Here is an 18,834-nt window from a genome sequence, read left to right on the forward strand (position 1 = left end):
CGGAGCTTCTAAGCTTGCAGGATCCTGGGCGACTGATGCCAATAACTTCAAACGGTCCATCCCAGTTTAAATTAAGTGTTCCTTCATTCGGGACTCTATCGCAGAGTAATCTTTTCTTCAATACCCAGTCCCCCACTTTGAAATAATGAGGTTTGACCCTTGAGTCACAGTAGTTGGAGATGCGTTGCTCGTAGGCGACATTCCTCAAGTGAGCTTGGTTTCTATGTTCCTCGACTAGATCTAAGTTGAGGGTAAGTTGTTTGTCATTTTCACTTTGCACGTAGTTCTGGACTCGGAACGTTGCTTGCTTAAGCTCAACTGGGACAACTGCCTTTGGAGAATGGTGTTTCTCCTGTTGATGTCCGATACAAAGGCGGTATGACCAAAGAACTTGGGGTACAAATTCTGGCCAACAACCTTTAGCCTTGTCCAAGTTGGTTTTCAAAGTTCGCTTGATTATTTTGTTGATGGCTTCAACTTGTCCATTAGACTAGGGATGAGCTGGGGAGGCAAAACATAAGTTGATGTTGAACTTAGAGCAGAACATCCTAAACTTATTGTTGTCGAACTGTCGCTCGTTGTAAGTGACTATCGCATTGGGAATGCCGAATCTGCAAATGATGTTTTTCCATATGACGTCTTCTATTTTTGCCCCAGTAATGGTTGCCAAGGGTTCTACTTTAGCCCATTTTGTGAAGTAGTCAACTGCAACGATTGCATAGCCAACCTTGCCCTTCCCTACATGCATTGGGCCGATCATAGGAGTGAGCGTAGGGCCAAAGGCTGATCATAGGAGTGAGCGGCTCGGGAGGGGAATGCGGAAGAGTTGCGTAGCGTTGACACTTATCACATGAGCGGGATATTCTGATGGCATCTTGGTGGAGTGTTGGCCAGTAATATCTTTGGCGAAAAGCCTTGTGTGCTAGGGATCGAGATCCAGCATGATCTCTGCAGACTCCTTAATGTATTTCCCGAAGGACAGTTTTCGCCTCTGCGGGTGTAAGGCATTTTAGGTATGGTAGGTTAAAACCCCGCTTGTAAAGTTGGTCATTAATGATAAAGTAACGGGTAGCCTTGTATCGAATCTGCTTAGCTTGGACTTTGTCATTTGGAAGGGTGCCATGAGTAAGGAATCTATAAATCAGGGTAATCCAACTATCCCACTGTTGTAAGTTGCACGCTTCCGCAGCCATGGTGCTTGGTGTTACCAATAATTTGACCTGAATTTTTCTCCCAATCTTGTTTTCCACCACTGAGGCGAGGCAAGCCAAAGCATCTGCAAGACTGTTAGCTGCTCGAGGAATTTGGGTGATCTGGTAGTGGAAGTGCTTGAGCAATAATTGTGTTTGTGCCAAATATGCTGCCATGGAGCTATCCTTAGCATCAAAGTTATTAGTGACCTGGTTAACCACCAATTGGGAGTCACTGAAGATATCAATTCGTTTAACCCCAAGGTATTTGGCCAAACGTAAGCCTGCTATAAGGGCTTCATATTCGGCCTCATTGTTCGACGCCTTGAATTTGAAACGAATAGCATACTACATCGCCACTTTGTCAGAGGTTGTAAGGACTAGTCCTTCTCCATAACCCTGTTGGTTGGACGAGTTATCAACATATAAACTCCATGTTGGGGCTGTTGGTTCTATTTTCTGGGCTTCCGAGGGTAATAAAACCACTTCTTTAGGCGTAGAAACAATGTCAACAAGATATGTGAAGTCGGCCCATTTGATCATTCACCCAAAAGTGTCAGGACTTTGGAGTATCTGTTGAAGAGGATGATTAGTAAGCACAATGATAAAGTGTGCTTGGAAGTAAGGGTGAAGTTTTTGAGCAGACATAACCAATGCTAAAGCCAATTTCTCAATGTTGGAGTATCGTGTCTCCGCATCTTGTAAGGCCTTGCTAGCGTAATAGACAGACCGTTCGACATTACCATTCTTTCGAATGAGAACGGAACTTGAATGCCTCTGCACATTCATTAGTCCATGTAATGTACTTTTTACTTCCCTTAAGTGCTTTGAAGAAAGGAGCACATCTGTCTGTGACCTTAGAGATGAACCTAGTTAAGGCTGCCACTTTGCCAGTAAGGCTCTGGATGTCTTTTGAAGTTACCGGTTCCTTCATGTCGAGGATTGCTTTGATCTTCTCAGGATTAGCCTCAATGTCTCGTTAGCTTATCATGAAGCCTAAGAATTTACCAGAGCCTACACCGAAGGCACATTTGTTGGGGTTCAACCACATTTGATACCTCTTCAGAATGGTGAAAGTTTCAGATAGGTTGGTGATGTGATGGTCAATATGTTTTCTCTTGACTATCATATCATCAACGTAAACTTCCATGTTCTTCCCAATCTGTTCGGCGAACATTGAATTGACCAGTGGTGAAGGGCATGACTTTATAGCAATATAGTCCCCTGTCAGTAGTGAATGTTGTGTGTTCTTGGTCCAAAGGGTTTATAAGGATTTGGTTGTATCCTGAGTCAGCATCCATAAAGCTCAGGAGTTCACACCCTGCCGTAGAGTCTATAAGTATGTCTATGAGAGGAAGAGGAAAGCTATCATTCGGGCATCCTTTGTTTAGGTCGGTGTAATCGACACACATTCTCCACAAGACCTTTTGGAGCAGGAGACTTTCCTTGGTCGGATTCTTCTTAACAAGGACAACATTTGCTACCCACGTTGGATAATTGACTTCGCGGATGAAGCCTATGCCTTTGAGTTTTTCAACTTCTGCCTTCATTGCCTCGTATCGTTCAGCGTCATAAGATCTTCGCTTCTGTCTTACTGGCTTGATCTTGGGGTCAATAATTAAATGATGACATATGATATCGGGAGAGATGCCTGGCATGTCCTCGTATGACCATGCGAAGACATCAGTGTTCTCTTGCAAAAAAAAGATCAATGCCAACCGAATGGGTGGTGACAAGGTGGTGTTAATCTTCACCATGCGATTCGGATAATCTTTTGAGATAGAGACCTTCTCCAACTCTTCAGCGAGTTGTGCTTGCTGGGTGAAAGAGTCATTTCGAGGGTCGTCGGGTTGACTGTTGCCACTGTAAAGATCCAAGTTGGCTTCGTCTGGGCTAGTCTTTATGACTTGGTCATGTATAGAAAGGGTTTCCTTGGGCACAGGCAGATGTTGTTGCTTGACCGAAGTGTTGTAACATGATCGTGCACTAAGTTGATCTCCTTTGATGTAACCATTGCCATAGGGGGTTGGAAATTTCATCAACAATATATGTGTGGATACCATGGCCTTGAGATCATTGATGCATGTGCGTCCGAAGATGATATTGTATGTCGTTGGGCAATCAACCACCAGGAAGTTAGTGGTAATGGTAGCTGTGTAAGGGCCTGTACCAATGGTGAAAGGTAAATGTATGCTCTCCAAAGGTTGCACGATGTCACCGGAGAAGCTTATCAGAGGGGAAATCGGGCGATCAAGCAAGTGTTCAGCTACATTAAGTGCCCTGAAAGCTTCAGCAAACATGATATTGACCGAAGCCCTCGTGTCTACCAGGATTCGTCGTACTTCAAAGTTGGCTATGTGAGCTTCCACGATTAGTGGGTCATTGTGAAGGTAGATGATACCTCTTTCTTCCTCAGGGTAGAAACATATTGGATCCCAGTTAGGCTTTTGATACTTGCCTTCCCTGATGTCTTCCACGTGAAACACTTGGTGGCCAGACCTTAAAGCTCGTTTACTATTTTTCATGGCCCTGTTAGAAGATTTAGATATGGGTGTGCCACCACTTATGGAATATATCACATTCACCTGGCATTGGTTACGGTTACCCTTTGGAGAGTGAAGGGGGAATTAATCAATTTTTCCTTCACGTGCCAAAACTTCAGTATGATCACGAATGGTGATACACTTCTCGCCGTCATGACCGTTATGCTCGTGGTAGCAGCAAAACGCGCCTGTGTTCTTCGTGGGTTTGTAACCCGACTGCCTCGGCATTGGCTTCGGAATCAGGTGTGCTATGCTGGGGTAAATGGCCACGCATGTGGCGTTCAAATGTGTGTATGCCTCATACCTCGGGGTAGGGGCTGTCCTGAGACATGCTTGACCTATTGTGTTGACTACCTAGGGTCGAGGATTATCATGGCGATACCTTTGGTTATCGCGTTAGTGTCCCTTACTCATTTTACTAAAATAAGACTGGTGAGGATGTAAATCTTTCTTTTTGCCCTGAGATTGATATGTCTGTTGACTTGGCAAAGTATTAAGTAAGGCAGTGAGATGCACCACTTCTGTTTGGAAGGTCGAGGTCTTCTCATTTGGTTGGATCTGGCTTATATTCCCTACTTGCTGATAAGGGGCGGCTGTGGGAAATTTCCCTTGATATGTCCTTGCCTCAGCGGAGGCATGGTTGTAAGCCTGTGCCATCACTTCAGAGTAAGTCTTCCAAGTGTTGGCATTGATCATGTACTTGAAGAAACAGTCACGTAGGCCTGCCATGAAGGCTTTGAGGGTAGTCTTGTCATCTACCTCAGTACAACGGGAATACTCATGGCTGAAGTGGCCAGCATACATACGTAATGACTCGTCTGGCTTCTGGTGAATAGTGTACAAGTCATCCGCAGAGTGCAAGCGATCGGTCTGGAAAATGTGTTGAGAAATAAACAGTTTCCTCAATTCCTCAAATGAGTCTACCGTCTCAGGTGGAAGACGGCAATACCAGTTTAGAGCTCCACCAGATAGGGTAGAAGGGAAGAGAAGACATCGATCTTCATCGGTGTGCATCCGTTATGCCATAGTGGACTAAAAAAGGTTAAGGTGTTCAATCGGGTCCTTCTTTCCAGTATAGAGTTGCAAGCGAAGCTTCTCCTTTGCCTTTGCTTGGATGAGGGTGTCGAGGATCCTCCTTGTAAGAGGGCCAGGCCTAGGTTGGTTCCAATTAGGTATCTCAGCTTGTCGTTCTGCCTTCAACTTGTTTACTTCCTTAAGAAGTTGTAGGACAAGAGGGTCCTGAGTGGAGTCTTGTACCACTGGAGCTTTCTTTCGTAAATCTCCATCTCCTTTTGGAAGTATGAAGGTTTGATCAAGAGCATGTGATTTTTCCTTGGACTCACTGTACTGACTTCCAAGGTATGTCTGTCGGAACATCTATGAGTCCCCTATACCTTTGTGTTTCTCTAAGACTTGTTGCCTCTTCCCCAAATTGGTAGCCGGCCTGGGGCATAGGAGGGGACCGAGTCTTTCAGAGACCCTTGGGTCATTGATCTTCGAGCTTACATGGATGGGATTGTCTCGACATTGCTTTAGTAAATCTCGACAGTCGTGAAAGACGGCTTTCGATCATTCCACTCCTTCTGTAAGGATGTATCTTCTTCCACTTCTCCTACTTCGGGTCGAATCAGCTGGGTTGAAAGAAGTCTCATGTTGATCAATTTTTTGATGATTAGCTCGCTCCTCATCAGGGATACCCATGTCGAAGGAAGGTAACCCTCCATGTTAGGGGGGCATCCAGATGATGGTTGATGTCAATAAGGGTAACGAGCTCGCGTGTTTGAGTACGCCTAGTTTCGTAGAGCGTCTCAAAGAGCTTCTCATGCTGCTCCTGAAGGACCTCATTCTTCATTTCTATCTTGTTGTTCTGAGATTCTAGCTCATCGACTTTAGCTTGAAGAGCAACCCTCTTTCCTTCCTTCTTTTGTTGCTTCACACCAGGTGCGATGTGGGTGTCATTCTGTGTGTTGTGGCTTCCTTCGTTCCTCATGTTGGAGAGGGATGCCTGGTTAAAAGAGAGTGTACGAATGGTGGAAACCAGCTTGACAGAGCTGAAGAAAGTGGGAATAAGTGTCGTTCCCACGGACGGCGCCAAATGTTGATGCACAAAATCAGTGAGGACTTTGGTACAACAGAAAGTGTTAAGTTTGTGACATTCGCTAGATTGCTCCGGTCATTAGTATGGATAAATATGTAAATGGATAGAGATAGGGAAGCAAACACAAGATGTACGTGGTTCATCCAGATTGACTACGTCCATGAAGTAGATGAGTTCTCATTAATTGTGAAGGGTTTACACAAGTACATAGGTTTAAACTCTCCTTTAGTGAGTACAAGTGAATGATTTAGTACAAATGACATTCGGAAATATTGTGAGAGAATGATCTCTATTTATAGAAGAGAGTTTCTAGTTTCATTCTGACATTGACACGTATTATGTTGTGATTGGCTTCTGATGTTGACACATGTCACGATATGATTGGCTTCTGATGTCGACACGTGTCGCGCTGCGATTGGCCTCCTAGTTAGAACGTTGACCGGTGCTCAGTAGTTTCGGGATTGGTCAAATATGGTATAAACAAGAGTGATTAAGTAGAGAGTCATGGTACATGGCATATGAAGTGTGAGTATGAAGAAGCTCATGTTCAGGAGCGAGCTGAACTTATTTAGATACGTAGCCAGATATAGAAACACCAAACTTCTTTGCCACACTTTCGGAGTCAAGACCAAGGCCACTTAGGCCATCTCCAACCAAAGGATCAAGAGGGCCAAAAAACGTCCGAAAACAATCTTCAACCGAGGGTTAGGCTAGAAGGCTTGTAAGCCCCACGGAATCTAAAATGGCCAAATGGCCAACCGGCTGGCCTAATCCAGCTAGCCAGCCTCGGGCTGGGCCATAAATTTGAGCATTCTTGTCGAATATAACTAACAGCAATATAATATATTCTTATCGGTTATATCCGACAGGAATGCTAGGTAAAAAAATTAAATACAACGGCTAGTTGACGTCAGCTAGTTGTTGTTTTTGAATTTTATTTTTTTATAGTTTTTATTTATTTATTTATTTTTTACAAATTTTTTTTCCTATAACTTCTATTTTTTTCTATAACTTCTTATAAATTCTATTTTACAAAATTTGTTTCATATTTTTTTTTTAAATTCTATTTTTTTTTAACACACCCCGACCTAAATTGAGGCATGACTTCCCAGTGGGTTACCCATTATGGGATTGCTCTCGCGCGAACTCACTTAACTTCGGAGTTCCGATGGAACCCGAAGCCAGTGAGCTCCCAAAAGGCCTCATGTGAGTTTCCAAAAACAAAATTGTGAGGGCGTGGTCCGGGTCTAAAGCGGACAATATCGTGCTACGGCGGAGTTGAGCCCGGGATGTGGTGGGGGCCTGGGGCGGGATGTGACATTTTTCCTATTACTTCTATTTTACAAAATTTGTTTATATATTTTTTAAATTCTATTTTTTTCCTATAACTTCCTAAGCCATTATACAACATTAAATTAAATTAGGTAACATGAAACAACATTAAATAACATTAACCAATTTGTAGTTTGTAAATTTAAGTTGTAATTTTTAAAATTTAAGTTGTTGTAGTTTTTAAATTTAAATAATAAATTATGTTTGACCCTCAGTTGGAGATGATTTTTTGTGACAGGGCTAAAACAAGCTATATGGCCCTTTGACTCTCGGTTAGAGATGGAGGCAAATATGACCGTATACTATTCATTAAAATATTAATATCTTGTAGGGCCAGAGGGCCGACAATAGCTCGAAAACCGTCTCCAACCGAGGGCTAGGCCAGAAGGCTCGTGGGCCCCACATAATTTGAAAGGGCCAAAGGGCCAATTGGCTGGCCAAATCCATCCAACCTCGGGCTGGGCCAGAAATTCTAGCATTTCTGTCGGATATAAATGACAGATATTCTAGGCCAAATTTCAAATGCAACGGCTAGTTGACGTCAGCTAGCCTTTTTTTTTTTTTTTTTTTTACAGTTTTATTTTATTTTATTATATTTTTTACACAATTTTTTTCCTATAACTTCTATTTTACAAAATTTGTTTTATATTTTTTCCTATAACTTCTATTTTACAAAATTTGTTTCATATATTTTTTAAATTCTATTTTTTTCCTATAACTTCCTAAGCCATTATACAACATTAAATTAAATTAAGTAACATGAAACAACATTAAATAATATGAAACAACATTAAATAATATTAACCAACATAAAAATTATACAACATAAAACTTAAACGCCTACTCCATGCTATTTTTGGCCCAAAGATGTGCAACAAGATCCTTTTGTAGGTACTTGTTTGTGGCACGGGAACATATCATTCTATAGCGCTTCATGTACTCATGCTGACGTCACTTAGCCGTTGGATTTGAATTTAAGTTGTAGTTTTTAAATAATAAATTATGTTTGGCCCTCAGTTGGAGATGGAGACAAATATGACTATGTACTGTTCATTGAAATATTAATTTCTTGGAGAGCCAGAGGGCTAAAACGAGCCCTCTGGTCAGCCTTTAGTTGGACCGATCAAGCCAGAGGGTCATAGGGCCAAAAATAGCCCGAAATGACATGAAAATCGTCTCCAATTGAGGGTTAGGCCAAAGGGTTTATGGGCCCTACCGGGCCAAAAAAGGAGAAAAGGCCCAACCACCTGGCCCAACCTAGCCAGCCCCGGGCTGATCTAGCAGTTTGAATCCAATGGCTACTTGCTGACATCAGTTAGCCGTTATATTTGAATTTTTTGTTTTCTTTACAATTTTTTTTTTTTTACAAAAAAAAGATAAAAGTTCTATTTTTTCCTATAACTACCTAAGCCATTAAACAACATTAAATAACATTAAGTAACATTAAACAACATTAAACAATATTAAACAACATTAAATAACATTAAATAACATTAAACAACATAAAAAAAACATTTAACAACATGGAACTTAAACAACATTAAAAAAAAACATTTAACAACATAAAACTTAAACGCCTACTCCATGCTTCTTTTGGCCCAAAGATGTACAGCAAGATCATGTTGTAGGTACTTGTTTGTGGCACGAGAATGTATCATCCTATGGCGCCTCATGTACTCATTTAAAGAGTTACTCACAGATCGACATATGGCGCTCGAAATTCGAGATCTAAAATTATTGAGATTACTTATCAACAAGAAATCTACAAAGTTACTCACACATCGATACGTGGCACTCGAAATTTGAGACGTAAAATTATTGAGATTCCTTAGCAACAAGAAATTTGCAAAGTTACTCACACATTGACACGTGGCACTCGAAATCCAAGACGTAAATTATTGAGGTAATTTAATTTATGTAACCATAGTAATTCAATTAAAATAACAAATTATGTTTGACCCTATAGCCTTTTGGCCCTTTTGGTTGGAGATGGTTTTTTGTCATAGGGTTATGTTTGGCCTATGGCCTTCTGGACCCTAGGTTTGAGATGGTAAGAAAAATGGCCTGACACTGTTCATTAAAATATTAATTTCTTGGAAGGCTATAGGGCCAAAGAGAGCCCTCTGGCCCTCTTTTGGTTTAGGTCATCTCCAACTAATCCAGCCAGATGGTCGAAAATAGCCTGAAATGACACAAAAATCATCTCCAACCGAGGGCTAGGCCAAAAGGCTCATGGGCCCCACAGGGCCAAAAAAGAGGAATCAAGCTAAACGGCTGACCTAAAGGAGCCAGCTAGCTAGCCCCGGGCCGGCCCAAAATTTGAAACCAACAGATAGCTGACATCAGTTATAGTTGGATTTGATTTTTTTGTTTTTGGCCAAATTTTTTTATTATAAATACATAAGCCATTCCTACACCATTTCTCACATAATTTTCACCATTCCATGCTATCTCACTTCATTCTATTTCAATTCTTCACATTCTATTTTCTTACATCTACCAATAATCTTTCATTCTATTTTTTCAATAATTTTCAAATGGCCATACATCTGCAATGAAAGGTAAGGATTTGACCCGAAAAGAAGATGAAGCTCTTTGCAAGCCTTATTGATGGGTCTTGAAAGATAGTGTGATGGGGAGTTCTCAAACAAGTGAAGATGTTTAGACTCCTGTGTCCAAAAAATACTTAGAGTTCTACGAAGGCACAATTCCACCGAATATCCGAAACCACGAGAGTTGTTCTTCAAGATGGAAGAAACATATTCATCCAAGTTTGAATAAATTGCATCAAGCACTATTAACAGCCGCAAGTAGACATGAAAGCGGCACCAATTACTTCGACAAAGTAAGTGTTTTCAAAATTTATTTTAAATATTTAATTATATTATATTTAATTTTATAAATTAATTTCCTATAATTTTGTAATTATATTTTGTAGGTACGCCAAGCGGAGGAATTGTATATGGAGGGCAGCTCAAACCCTTTCAACATCACGGTTGTTGGAAAATTTGTAAAGAGTGGGTGTTATTTGAAGATCCACCTCAACATAGAGTAGGTCCTACGCCGGTGTTCGCAATTGTATCCTTAACTGTAGATGGGGATGAAGATGGATCTCCTATCATTCAAGAAACAAGGGTAGAAAATCCGTCTTCAGGTGAATGTTCCATACCTGAGGCTATGGGACGAAACAAGGCCCGAAAATTGAAGGAAAATGGCAAGGCAAAGGATGATATCGCCTTTCAACAGGAAATGGCGGCCTTTTTGCGATTAATGGCAGAGCAAAATGTCATTGCCGCGGAAGAAAGGAACCGTAGGCATGAACAACGAGTCAAACAAATACAAGAAGAGATAGATGATAAGAATATGCAAAAGGAACACTTCGGATTACACTCCAATGAGTAAGGCTTATTTTGATAGGAAAAAGAGGGAAACTATGGCCCGATGGCAATTGTTTACCTCCAACTATACTCCTACAATGGCGGATGATGAAGATGATGATGATTATAAACTTTAAATTTAAGTTGTTGTAGTTTTTAAATTTAAGTTGTAGTAGTTTTTAAATTAAAATAATAAATTATGTTTGGCACTCGGTTGGAGATGATTTTTTGTCATAGGGTTATGTTTGGCCTATGACCTTCCGGCCCCTCGGTTGGAGATGGTAAGAAATATATTCCTGCACTGTTCATTAAAATATTAATTTCTTGGAGGCTATAGGGCTAAAACGAGCTCTTTGGTACTCCTTCGGTTGGAGATAGCCTTAGCATCTCTCCATGTACAAAAACGAGCCTCACTTTTCCCGTTAGCTATACATCCTTGGCGACTTCCTTTGGGTTGCAGATGCGGTTTATCCTCGCCATATCCAACAGCCTGACAGCATTTAAGTTTTTGATCACGTACCAAAGCTTCCTCCCTATATGCGGGGTTGGAGTACCTTGGATGTTGGACAAATGACACATTTTTCCACCACAGTTTGAAAGCCTGGGAAAGAAATGGTAATGGAAAAACATCAGTTGTTTTGATGTTGAAGGATACACATCCTGTTGAATAATCTCGATTTGGGAGTCATTTTAAATCTTGACTGAGTTCCTAAGTTTTAGCAACCGCATTTAGCAACCGAGCAAGACCAAATAAAGAAGTTAACAAACTATACTTACATGCCAATATATCCACACTGCAACTTTATGCGGCTTCAACCAGAAAAACAGTGCGTGATCAGACGCTAAAGATGAGGATACCCTTTTGGCTTTAAGGGTAGCTGTGAAATAATTGCCAAGGTTTGGGTGTTGAACTGAGATTGAAACAAATAGATCATCTGCAGGAGCATTTGCTCTGATACTCCAATTCCCCAACATATCCTGCAACTTAATGTCATAAGCGGTTTCTCAAAAGAGCGAAAATCTTCTTGCTTAATAGATTTTGGAAATCTTCTTGCTTATTAGATTTTGGATTAAGTTAATATCTGCATAGTGAACAAAGCCTAAAAACCATAAAAAAAAATGCAAGACTTATCAGTAATACTCAGTTAAAATGGTTGATCACTACAGTTGACAATTCAATTGACCAGAGAGTTTTCAGGAACTTTTTTTCCGATTGATAACATCTATCAGAAGCCAGGAATTACAACCCCGTTTGTGAGGAATTCCAAAAACCGCTCCTAGCTTCCTTTATATCCAGCTTCAAAATGCACAACGCGCTTTTTGCGCATTTTTTTGTTAGAATTTAGGATTATTTTATTGTTTGAATTTGGGCTTAGCCCATTAGTATTAGGGTTTCGTTTTCTTGTTTATTAGGGTTAGGTTAGTTCTCTATATATATGATGTTTTGTAGCTCGTAGAATAATAAGTAATTCACAATGTAACCTCTTAGGGGTTTGTAGCCGTTTCAGCATTCTCGTTCATTTAATAATATTATTATTTTGTTAGTCTCATTCGTTGCGCACTCTAATATTCAACTTGGTATCAGAGTAGGTTTGATCATTCGGGATTTAATCTGCCCTTGATTCATATCAGTTTGTTTATCAGTCTTGTTCATTGTTTAGATTGTCGTTGGTTTAGTTTTGAAAAAAAAAATTGAATCTGTTTGCTGCATCACGTCATCGTCTTCTTCTACAGCAGAACCCGACCTGCAGTTCAACACAAGCCGCATCACCACACTGTTTCATGCACTGCATCTGCACCCTTTGATCTGATCCGCACCACCTGCACCTCCGCACCAGACCCGTGAAATCGTTTACCCACCACTGATTGCGCTGCCCTCGCACCGTACCAGCATCCTCGCCGCCACTTTGATCAGCACTTCACCGCCGCTGCTATCCCATCGCATCAAGAATCCCAGAATTGAGATCCCATACCTGCACTCAGATTTGTTTTCTCTGGAGAACACTGCCCAGATAGAAGAAGGGAATAAGGAAACAGAAGCCGAAAAATACAAAAAAGAAAACAGGAAAACGGAAAAAAGGAAAGAAAAAAAAAAGTATGGAGCTCACAATCTGTTGGGCTATTATGATTTGTTTGGAGGCCATTGGTTGGGCCTTGTTGATTGAAGCATGGATTGTTCGTTTGCTGCTCGCCCGCTTGCCTTGTCGTGTCCGCCTAACGGAGCTTGCCTTATCGTGTCCGCCTAACGGAGTTTGTCTTGTCTTGTCCGCCTAACGGAGATTGCATCCACATCTGCTTGTTGGCAAACTCATGACGTGTACCGCCATGAGTTTGACGGGGGGTATTGGAATTTAGGATTATTTTATTGTTTGAATTTGGGCTTAGTCCATTAGTATTAGGGTTTCGTTTTCTTACTTATTAGGGTTAGGTTTGTTCTCTATATATATGATGCTTTGTAGCTCGTAGAATAATAAGTCATTCACAATGTAATATCTTAGGGTTTTGTAGCTGTTTCGGTATTCTCGTTCGTTTAATAATATTATTATTTTGTTAGTCTCGTTCGTTGCGCAATATGATATTTAACTTTTCCCTCTCTAGTCAGAACGTGGAAAGATCCTATTTCAATGCACCCTTCATCCATTGTGTATCTAAACTTCTGAATCAGCACACTGCCATTTCAATCAATCAACGCTACTACTAAACGAATGACATAACATTATAACAAAAGCTATAGATAATTTCATCCATTTCAAAACAGAATCAGTTCAAAAATACCAAGAAGTGTCAAACACCAGTAAGGCACACCAAATTACTACCAAAAAAAACAGTAAAATACCATGAAAGGGCATGGTTTTGCCCCTAAGTCAGAATTCGGGTTGAACAAAAATGTCACTCTTTCTCCCCATGGTGTGTTGTTACCTAAATTCAGATACATATCAGCATTCAACAGGATCAGCATCGAATAAATAAATATACACTCATCGAACTGTGATTCACTAGTAAATCTGCGATATCTAATTAATCATAATCGAGCAGCAAAGTGGAAAAGCAAACCTCAGCAATGCACTTTTTCAAAAGCTGGTCACCAAATCATAGCAGTAGTACAAGCTCAGTGGGTTCTGTTCATATCCCACGCTTTGCGGAATTGTCAAAAGCAAACTAACTATTCATCACACACCAAATCAATCAACTAACACAATAATTTCTAACAGTTTAATTAACCAAAACTCAGTGATAGTTAAGCTAATAATTACGTTCGGCCGTCGGTGCCGGCAATGCGGCGAGCTTCCTCGGCGGAGAGGTGGTTGGGGAGAGGTTGCGGCGTGTGGTCCAGGTCAATGAGCGCGTAGTGGACTGCATAGCGAAAAGAGTGGTGAACAGGACGGGCGGCGCTCGTGCCAGACGGTACCTTCGTAGAGGACGCTGGAAGAGGAAGAGGAAGAGGCGGCGCGTGAAGAGAAGCGGCAGATGAGATTGTGGAAAGGGAGGCTGAGGGAGAGAGGGAGAGAGTGAGGGAAGTGAGCAAGGTGGAGAGGATTGAGCATAACAGATAGAATAGCTCCATTGTTCACGCGCCATTTTTCTCTGTTTTTTCTTTTATTTCCTTTTTAGGGGATTGGTTGGTCTGGAAATATATATATATATATTTAAATTTTTTTTTACTATCTTTTTTTTAATTTTTTTAGACGAAGGTGACGAGACGTATTAATGATCGCATAAAACCTCCAAACCCCAAAAAGGATGAGGGCAAACGGTGGGCCAAGTATTGCCAGCTCAAAACTCAAGCATCTTAAGTATGACATTGAGCTAGCGAGCAAGGTTGACGTTAACTTGATGTCAATTATGTTTTGATTTTTTTTTTTGGGATTAATTTTAGTTTACTATCTTGAAGTTTCTTAGTTTTCAACATTTGATACATCAAGTTTTTTTCGTCTCAGTTTGATACCTAAAGTCATAATTCTAGGACACTTTCATATTTCCATTAAGTTTTCCATTAAAACTCTATTAATTAAAAAATTTTAAATGTTAAGAGCTGATGACTTTCTCAGCAGCTATGCGCATGTCTGCAACTCTTCCCAAGAAAAACCAACTCACCCATTACAGCCATTCCAACTTCCTCACAACCCAAAACCAACTCACCTCTCTCTTCCCCCATTTCTCTAAAAACCCACAAGTTAAGATATCAAAGAAATTGGACCCCAAAACTTCTGTTGTGTATGCAGCCATAAATCAACGGCTAAGGATCACCGAACAAGAACAAGCCCAAAAAGAAAAAGAAGATACAGATGCGGAGGAGAGAGAAGAGCTTCGAGAGAGAACTTTAAAACCCTCATCCCCTATGCCACCACGACCTCCAAAACCCCAACCCCTCATACCGCCATGGTCCACAACCACCAGAACCTCTATCCCTTATTCCATCACGTGCGCTGGAATCCCAAAGGCCATAACTGCCATTAACAAGCCCACTAAATTTCTCCATCCTCTTCTTCCTCATCTCTTCTAAATTTGGGGTTTTTTTTTTCCTTTTTCAAATTTTAGGGTTTTCTGGGGGTGGATTTAAGAAGTTTGGATGGTTGAAATTGATTGGATTTGGTGATAGAAGTTGAAGATAGGAGATTTTTGGAATGGAGACAAAGGTAGAAGAGCTTTGAAAGAGAGAGAGAGAGAGAGAGAGAGAGAGAGAGAGAGAGATATAGAGAAAGAGAGAGAGAGAGAGAGAGAGAGAGAGAAAGAAAGAGATAGAGAGAGAGAGAGAGAGAGAGAGGGAAGGCTTTGAAAAATTGGGAGTCAGAGGTGAGAGGGTTAGAAGAAATCTCAGAGATGTAAGAGGCTTTGAAAATGTGGATGCTGGGGGTGAGAATTGTGAGAGTCTTTGAGGGTGCGTTTGTTGCACCGGACTATCTTGGATTAGATTAGCTTCAGGGATTAAGCTGGACTGACTTAGAATAGACTAAGCTGGACAGATTTAGTGAAGCGTTTGGTGTTGTGTCGAACTAAAAAGCATGACTCATATATTATATTATTAAATTTATATTTACAATATTTTTATCATTAATTTAATCTATATATACTAACATTTTATTATTAAATTATCATTTTCCTTTCTAGAATCATCTTCTTGTCTCATTTTTTTTTGTCTACCCACTGCATCCCTCCCCTCTCTTCTTTCTATGCCATTTCATCTTCCTCTCTCATTTTTTTGTCTGCCCATTGCATCCCTCTTTCTCTGCCATTTTATCTTCCTCTCTCATTTTTTTTGTATGCCCACTGCATCCATCCCCTCTCCTCTTTCTCTGCCATTTTATATGTGCCACTGTCTCTTTCCCCTTTCCCTTTTCTGGGTTTTCTAGGTTTCCTGGGTTCAATTTTTATGGGTTTTCTGGTTGTGGGAAGTAGGGAAGAAGGAGATGTGAGGGGCAAAGAGGAGTAGAGGTAGCAGTGGAAGAGGTCAAGGAGGACGGAGCTCGAAGTCCTTGCCATCGAAAATTGAGGTCTAGAAGGAAGGAGCCCAATCGAAGGGCGCGACCAATGAGCTTGGTGTGAGCGGAGGTGAATTGGACAACGGAGCCCGTGAGTTCCCCGATTGAAGTTTGAATCGAGGTCTTTGTTTATGATTCAGGGTTGGGGACGAGGAGAAAATGAGAGAACGCGAGTAGAGAGCGATCGAATAGATTAGCTAGTCTCATGGTTTGCGACGTCTCTCACTAAGACCGTATAGCACGGTCCGTAGTCGAGGCGAGTCCGGCTTAGTCCCACTAAAGCTAGTCCCGTGAAGTAACAAACATGGGACTGGACTAATTATTAGTCTAGTCTAGTCCAGTGAGGGCCAGTGAAGGGAAACAAACACACCCTGAGAGTTTTGGTTTTTATTTTTTATGTTTTTAATTTTTTAATTTTTTAATTTTTAAAAATTGTAATATTCACGTGAGCCCATATTGACACGTGGTGCTCAGTTATTGTCCACATCAGTTAACAGAGTTTCTAACGGAAACCTTAATAGAAGTATGAGAGTGTCCCAGAATTATGAGTTTAGGTACTAAACTGGGACAAAAAAAAAAACTTATGTGTCGAATGTTGAAAACTAAGAAACTTCAAGATAGTAAACTGGATTAACTCTTTTCTTTTTCTTGTTGTGTTTGACACGTGTATTGCAGGCGCAAATGAGAGTGGGAGCCGACAAGAGTTGCAGCGATCGGCCCTGCTGCAGCGTATGCAATAGAGCATTTCAACGACTCTCTTCTCAACTATGGATTTCCAACGAGCTAATAATCACCTATTAAAGTGAATTGAATTGGGGGACTCGTTCTACTTTACTCATTGAATTTTCGGTTTAGTGAACCTTGTAAATTTCTACGTGTTATTAATGGCCCTCGACTTCCGCTAATTTCATCATGGTCAATGTACATTAATAAATGATTGTTAATAGTCGTACTGGATGTTTCCTTTTAGGTTGACTTATCTTTTGGAACATAAGGTGTATATATAGAGAATTGTTATTTGCATTCCAAAATTCTCATTCTACATTTCAAACTTTTTATATCTAGAAAAAAAATATACTTATGAGGAGTGCAGAATGAGATTATTGGAATGCTAATAACACTTCGCTATATATATGGACAACACTATACAACCACAATTGTAGGTTCATTGTATTCATTTGTTAGTTATTTGATTCCTTTGTTAATTGTTGAGGAGGGAATTAACAGCATAAACACATTCTTTCCGTAGGCATGAACTTCTGCTTTTTGAAGCCTTGCGAGAAGGATTGGAAGAAGAAATGGCTAGGGATCCCACTGTATGTGTAATGGGTGAAGATGTCGGCCACTATGGAGGATCGTACAAGGTGACCAAGGGCCTGGCTGATAAGTATGGGGATGGGTTCTTGATACTCCTATTGTCGAGAACGCCTTTACGGGTTTGGGTATTGGAGCTGCCATGACTGGTCTCAGACCACTTATTGAGGGTATGAACATGGGATTTCTCCTTCTAGCTTTTAACCAGATCTCCAACAACTGTGGCATGCTCCACTACACTTCTGGTGGTCAGTTTAAAATCCCAGCAGTTATCCGTGGCCCGGGTAGAGTGGGAGGGCAACTTGCGGCTGAGCACTCGCAACGTCTTGAGTCCTATTTTTTCAATCTATTCCCGGGATCCAAATGGTTGCATGCTCGACCCCGTACAATGCTAAAGGCTTGATGAAAGCTTCCATTCGAAGTGATAACCCAGTGATTCTGTTTGAGCATGTGTTGCTATACAATCTCAAGGATAGAATTCCAGATGAAGAGTATGTGTGCAATCTCGAGGAAGTTGAGATGGTAAGGCCTGGGGACCATGTCACTATTTTGACATATTCTCGGATGAGGTACCATGTAATGCAGGCTACCAAAACTTTGGTGAACAAGGATTACGATCCCGAAGTGATTGATTTATTAGGTCGTTGAAGCCATTTGATCTTCACACCATCGGGAACTCAGTGAAGAAAACACACCGCGTGCTGATTGTGGAGGAGTGCATGCGGACGGGTGGAATTGGTGCTAGTTTGACTGCCGCAATCACTGTGAACTTCCACGATTATTTAGATGCCCCTATTATATGCTTGTCTTCGCAGGATGTGCCCACTCCATATGCTGCAACATTGGAGGAAGTGACTGTTGTTCAACCTGCCCAGATTGTGACGGCGGTTGAGCAGCTCTGCCAGTAGGTAATTGCAGCAGCATGAAATTACCCCTCTTTTTTAGCAGCTTTTCTAGCAGTCTCCAGTTAGTTTCAGACTTTGTTAGCAGTTTTGTGTAGTCTGAATTTGAAACAGTTCAAAGTGGTACAAGCTTGGTTTTCTTATTAATCATAATCGCATGTAAGATCGCGTTTAACCTGTAGGAAGCTTCAAACTAAGGATTAGCAGTTGAAATTTACCCATGTAATAGATAGGTCAAATTGCTAAATTGACTGTGGGTTCCAATCTTTTGGTTTTTTTTTTATGACAAACGATGTTATTAGGTTAAATTATTAAATGTTAAGGGGAGGGGGATTAGTGGGAATCAAACTCGCATCAAAATGCATCTTCGGTGAGTGCTTCATTGCTCCTCTGAAATTAGGAACATTCTACCCCAAACATTTTCACTACACGAGCAAATTCAAGTAGTTTAGTTTCAGTATCGGACATAAATGTTGTCGTTAGATGATTTGAGAAAAAATGAAGGAAAAATTACGTGAACATTTTCACCCTTGTTTCCTCATGGTATGTTCTGTTGGTGACATTTTGGATTTGTTTGAAATTGCTTCTATGGAAAACA

General features: G+C 40.8%; 1 protein-coding gene and 1 pseudogene across 2 annotated transcripts; one reads left to right on the forward strand and one right to left on the reverse strand.

Moving 5' to 3' along the window:
• Positions 1 to 13,256: 13,256 nt before the first annotated feature.
• On the reverse strand, positions 13,257 to 14,144 carry LOC126587809 (uncharacterized). 2 transcript variants are annotated; one of them, XR_007611228.1, is made up of 3 exons: positions 13,795 to 14,144; positions 13,595 to 13,703; positions 13,257 to 13,459 (listed from the first exon to the last, which is right to left on the reverse strand). XR_007611228.1 is itself a non-coding variant. In XM_050252883.1 (2 exons), the coding sequence occupies exons 1-2, from the start codon at positions 14,117 to 14,119 to the stop codon at positions 13,612 to 13,614; spliced, it is 417 nt and encodes a 138-aa protein (XP_050108840.1). In that variant the 5' UTR covers positions 14,120 to 14,144; the 3' UTR covers positions 13,533 to 13,611. The 2 variants fall into 2 exon arrangements, 1 of the variants encoding a protein (XP_050108840.1); XM_050252883.1 differs by lacking the exon at positions 13,257 to 13,459 and having other exon boundaries at positions 13,533 to 13,703.
• Positions 14,145 to 17,114: 2,970 nt separating this feature from the next.
• Positions 17,115 to 18,526, forward strand: LOC126587807 (pyruvate dehydrogenase E1 component subunit beta-2, chloroplastic-like; annotated as a pseudogene).
• The last annotated feature ends 308 nt before the right edge of the window (positions 18,527 to 18,834 follow it).

This window comes from Malus sylvestris, chromosome 10 (genome assembly GCF_916048215.2).
Source record: "Malus sylvestris chromosome 10, drMalSylv7.2, whole genome shotgun sequence".
Classification (NCBI taxonomy): domain Eukaryota; kingdom Viridiplantae; phylum Streptophyta; class Magnoliopsida; order Rosales; family Rosaceae; genus Malus; species Malus sylvestris.

Coding starts and splice junctions, on each gene's coding strand:
- LOC126587809 (XM_050252883.1), bottom strand. CDS start 14,119: ATGGCGCGTGAACAATGGAGCTATTCTATCTGTTATGCTCAATCCTCT. Junction 13,704..13,794: donor GCCGGCACCGACGGCCGAAC/GTAATTATTAGC, acceptor TGTGATGAATAG/TTAGTTTGCTTTTGACAATT.